At 40.6% G+C, this 5192-nt stretch overlaps 1 protein-coding gene across 1 annotated transcript; it reads left to right on the top strand.

Annotated features, from left to right (window-relative positions):
* Positions 1-1911: 1911 nt before the first annotated feature.
* LOC139849797 (uncharacterized) lies at positions 1912-2544 on the top strand. Its single transcript, XM_071839420.1, has 2 exons — positions 1912-2364; positions 2503-2544. Exons 1-2 carry the CDS (start codon positions 1912-1914, stop codon positions 2542-2544), a joined length of 495 nt encoding a protein of 164 aa, XP_071695521.1.
* The last annotated feature ends 2648 nt before the right edge of the window (positions 2545-5192 follow it).

Genomic DNA, 5192 nt, shown 5'->3' with positions numbered 1-5192 from the left:
TTTAGTGCCTCACATTTAGACGTGTTAATGAACTAACACGTCTATATAAATTAAAGGAACACGTTTAATAGACAACACGTCTAATAAGTTGTACCGGGAACACGTCTAATAAGTTGTACCATGAACACGTCTAATTAGAAACACGTATAATAATTTTTACCAGGAATTCGTCTAATTGACAACATGTCGAATAAGTTACCAACAACACGTCTAATTAATTTGCAACACACGTTCAATTAGGTAGAGGAAGCCTGCTAACTGGAACTTGTCTATATAGTTAACGGGCTACCAAACCCTTCTAGTAAGTTAACAGAACACGTCTAAATTGATAAGTTAACTTGAACTCATCTATATAAGTTAACGAGCAACCAAACCCTTCTAACTAGTTCGGAAGGATATACGGGTGTCCATGGTGGCTTTAGGTACGGAGTTTGAAATGAAGAAGGACGCTCTATTCTCGATTTCACTGTTGCCCATGATTTGGTTGTTGCAAACTCTTTCTTCAAGATTGACTATTCTCGATTTCACTGTTGCTCTATTCTCGATTTCACTGTTGCCCATGATTTGATTTCACTGTTACCCAGATTGACTATTTGCTGCTTCGCAAAGGGGAATTTAGGGCTTGTAGAGACTATAGAGTTCTGACTACCTGGACCCGTTTCACCCAACACAGATTATTGGTCATGGACCTGGTCCTGCTGAGGCGGGCTACCAGGAGCGCGAGACTCGTCAAACCTAGGATCCTATGGAAGAATCTGAATGGAGTGAAAGCTGAAACTTTTAAAGTTTCAGTTTTGGAATGAGTAGAGGCAGGAGTGGAAATTGCTACTAATGGTGACGCGGATCAGATGTGGAATAGTCTGGCATCCACTATTAGAGATGTAGCCAAGGAAGCCTTAGGTGTGGCAGTAGGGACATCGCGAGGACCTAAATCTAGTAGAGAATCATGGTAGATTAGCGAGGAGGTCCAAACCAAAGTCGCCTTAAGCAACTGAGGTTTCTGGAGCTCATTACTTGCAGGGAGGGAACATTTGAGAATAGAACTAGGGCAGAAGAGAGATATAAAGAAGCCAAAAGAGAAGCTAAGAACGCTGTTGCAAGTGCAAAAGATAAAGCGTATGAAGATTTGTATAAGAAACTAGATTCTAAAGAAGGAGCTAATGATATCTACAGGATTGCAAAAGCTAAAGAGCATAGGAGGAGGGATATAGATAACATCAAGTTTATCAAAGATGAAGCTGGTCAAACCATAGTGAAGGAAGATGAAATTAAGAAAAGATGGGAAGGGTATTTCTCATCTCTGTTGTTGGAAGGGGACTCGGGCGCCAAGAGGATCCGCGGAACTGGGGTATAGGACAAATCTAGAACAACAATTTCTGTAGGCGGATCAGCCATGAAGAAGTAAGAGCGACACTACGAAAGATGGGTAGAAACAAAGCTGTTGGACCAGACCAGATTCCAATAGAGGCGTGGTGGTGCCTTCGCGAGGACGGCGTTAGGTACTTCACGTGTCTTTTCAATAAGACGTTTAGAAGCTATAAAATGCCCACAGAATGGAGACGCAGCGAGATTATTCCCATCTTCAAAAATAAAGGGGTTGTCCAAATATGCGGCAATTACAGAGGCATAAAATTACTTAGCCATACCATGAAGCTTTGGGAGAGAGTGATTGAGACTAGACTTCGACACGAAACTACAGTTTCGAAAAACCAATTTGGTTTCATGCCAGGGCGCTCCTCGATGGAGGTAATTCATATTATAAGAAGCGTTATGGAGAAGTATAGGGAAAAGCAAAAGAGCCTAGAGATGGTCTTCTTAGACTTAGAAAAGGCCTATGACTGTGTCCCGCGAAAGTTGATTTGGAAGACCCTTAATGGTAGAGGTATCCCAAGTAGATATATTAGAGAAATTATGGATATGTACGAAGAGGTGAAGTCCTGTGTTCGGACACCTGTGGGAAACACAGAGTATTTCCCGATAGAAGTAGGCCTGCACCAGGGATCTGCCCTAAGCCCTATCCTTTTCACGTTGATTCTCGACGAGCTATCTCGAGTAATACAAGAGATCATCCCTTGGAGTCAGATTTTTGCCGATGATATTATGCTTGTAGCGGATTCCAAGGAAGAGCTTAATAGAAGACTAAAACAATGGAGGGAAGCCTTAGAACAAAATGGTGTACGGATCAGTAGACAAAAGACGGAATATCTTAGGTGTGATTTCGACAGGGTTGAAGATGAACAGAACGCCAGAGTGAATATCAGCATTGGGGACCAGATCTTGCATCCACAAGATTCGTTTAGATATCTAGGCTCAGTCCTCCACAAATATAGGAGGATAGACGAGGATGTGACTCATCATATTAAGGTAGGTTGGTTGAAGTGGAGGGGTGCGAAAGAGGTCTTGTGCGACAAGAAGATACCGTTCAAATTGAAAGGGAAATTCCTCAAGGTGGCAATTAGACCTGCCATGTTGTACGGATTAGAATGTTGACCAATGACGAAGGCCCAAGATCAAGATGGAGGTGGCGGAAATGAGGATGCTTAGGTGGACGTGTGGTAGAACTATGTTAGATATGATTCCAAATGGTGTGTTTAGGGAAAACCTTGGAATCGGAAGCATCATCGACAAGCTAAGAGAAGAACGGCTTCGATGGTTTGGGCATGTGATGAGGCGACCACGAACTGCCCCAGTTAGCAGAGTCGAGGCACTCACGGTCGACGGTGTAAGGAGAAGGGGCAGACCTACTCGTAAGTGGATAGATAGGCTAAGGCTCGACATGAAGGAGCTTTTGTTGATCAAGGACATGACTTCTGATAGGAATGTGTGAAGGGCTAGAATAAGAATAGTCGAGTAGCATTGCTTTCTATTAATATTATTATTATTATTATTATTATTACTATTACTATTACTATTACTATTACTATTACTATTACTATTACTATTACTATTACTATTACTATTACTATTACTATTACTATTACTATTACTATTATTATTATTATTATTATTATTATTATTATTATTATTATTATTATTATTATTATTATTATTATTATTATTATTATTATTATTTGTAATTTGTAATAGTTATATTATTACTTGTATCATCAACATTATTATTACTAATATTATTTTTATTATTATTATTAATATTATTTTTATTATTGCTACTAATTTTATTATTATTATATTATTTCTATATATACTAAACCACCAACCAACTTTGGTCGTATGACAACCATGAAACGACAACAAAAAGAATTACATAACACTCCCTTAAACTATATTCAATGTGCAAATTTTTTTGGGGTCAAAGTGTATGAAATACTATTTTGTTAAAACAACTTAAACAAAATCCACCAACATTTTTAACGGGTCGTATCTTCCTGCTCGCCAAGAGTTAAATTTATCCGGCATCGCCGTTCAATTCGAAATAATTTCACGGATACAATGCAACTAACTACACATGAAACAGACATTTTCTTAAAAACGCTAAATATTTCGGGCTATTGTCGTACCGTACATATGTATACACGTATGATAAACAACTCAAGCTAACTACATCATATCGATAGTTCCGTCCCCCTTATTTACGCAATTTTCCTGGCGTCAAAAAAACGCACGCCACTAAGTATACTATGTACAACCTATTGAATATAGACATGATACAGAATGATGATATTATTTGATATGTTTTTGATGACCATTACAATGACTACTAGCAACTATATATAAGCATGACAAAGTAAACCTAGTGGACTATTAAATGTAATGGGCCCTTATAAAATGGGCTAACAATATATAAAAGAATATATCCGTCTAACATCCCCCCGCAGTTGAAACGGGAGTAGCATGAACGTTCAAACTGGATCTGAACTCGTCAAAAAGAGCAGTAGGTAGGCCTTTGGTGAAAATGTCTGCAAACTGATAACGAGAGGGAACATGCAGCACGCGAACATGACCTTTCAGCACAAGGTCACGAACGAAGTGGATGTCTATCTTAATGTGTTTGGTGCGCTGATGTTGAACCGGGTTGCCCGACATGTAAACTGCACTGACATTGTCGCAATAAACAAGAGTAACTGATGAAAGCGGACAGTGAAGTTCACGAAGGAGATTACGAATCCAACATGTCTCTGCAACAGCATTTGCAACACCGCGGTACTCCGCTTCAGCACTAGAGCGAGAAGGAGTGTGTTGTCTCTTAGATGACCACGATAAAATATTATTGCCCAAAAACACACAGTACCCAGAAGTTGATCGTCGAGTCGATGGACAACCTGCCCAGTCTGCATCAGAGTATGCAACTAATGAGGTGGTGGAGGAGGCGAACAGCTGTAGGCCAAGATCAAGAGTGCCCTGAACATAACGAATTATCTTTCTAAGAGCTGCCTTGTGAGGTTCCCGAGGATCATGCATAAATAAACATATCTGCTGCACAGCGTATGAGATATCTGGACGTGTAAAAGTAAGGTACTGGAGCACACCAGCTAGACTACGGTACAAAGTGGGATCCTTAACTGGGGGACCAGAGGCTGTGAGTTTGGTGCTAGTATCAATCGGGGTCATGCTAGAATTACAACTAACCATGTCTGCACTCTCAATAATCTCATATGCATACTTCTTCTGTGAGAGAAACATCCCAGAAGGAGTACGAGCGACATGGATCAGAAGAATATAGTTCAGCGGGCCAAGATCCATCATTGAGAACTCCTTATGCAATGATGAGATAACCCTCTGAAGTAAAGCTGTCGATGATGCTGTTAAAACAATGTCATCCACATATAGTAATAAATAAGCTGTCTCTGCGCCCTGTTTGTAAATAAACAGAGAGGTGTCACATCTGCTGTGCTAAAAACCAACACGCTGAGCATACCCGGAAAACTGCTGGAACCAGACACGAGGAGCCTGCTTCAACCCGTGCAGGGACTTCTGCAAAAGGCAGACATGGTCCGGGCGAGAAGGGTCACGAAAATCGGGAGGCTGATGCATATAGACGGTCTCAGAAATATGGCCATGAAGAAATGCATTCTTGACATCTAGCTGATGAATGGGCCAGTGTCGAGAAGCGGAAAGGCTGAGAACAGTTCGAATAGTAGCTGGTTTAACAATCGGGCTGAAGGTCTCATCACAATCAATACCAACCTGCTGACTGCGACCATTAGCAACTAGTCGAGCCTTATACCTACTCA

Source organism: Rutidosis leptorrhynchoides, chromosome 5 (genome assembly GCF_046630445.1).
Source record: "Rutidosis leptorrhynchoides isolate AG116_Rl617_1_P2 chromosome 5, CSIRO_AGI_Rlap_v1, whole genome shotgun sequence".
In the NCBI taxonomy this organism is placed as follows: domain Eukaryota; kingdom Viridiplantae; phylum Streptophyta; class Magnoliopsida; order Asterales; family Asteraceae; genus Rutidosis; species Rutidosis leptorrhynchoides.
The sequence above is the reverse complement of the archived record's forward strand: the minus strand, read 5'-3'. Positions and strand labels throughout refer to the sequence as shown.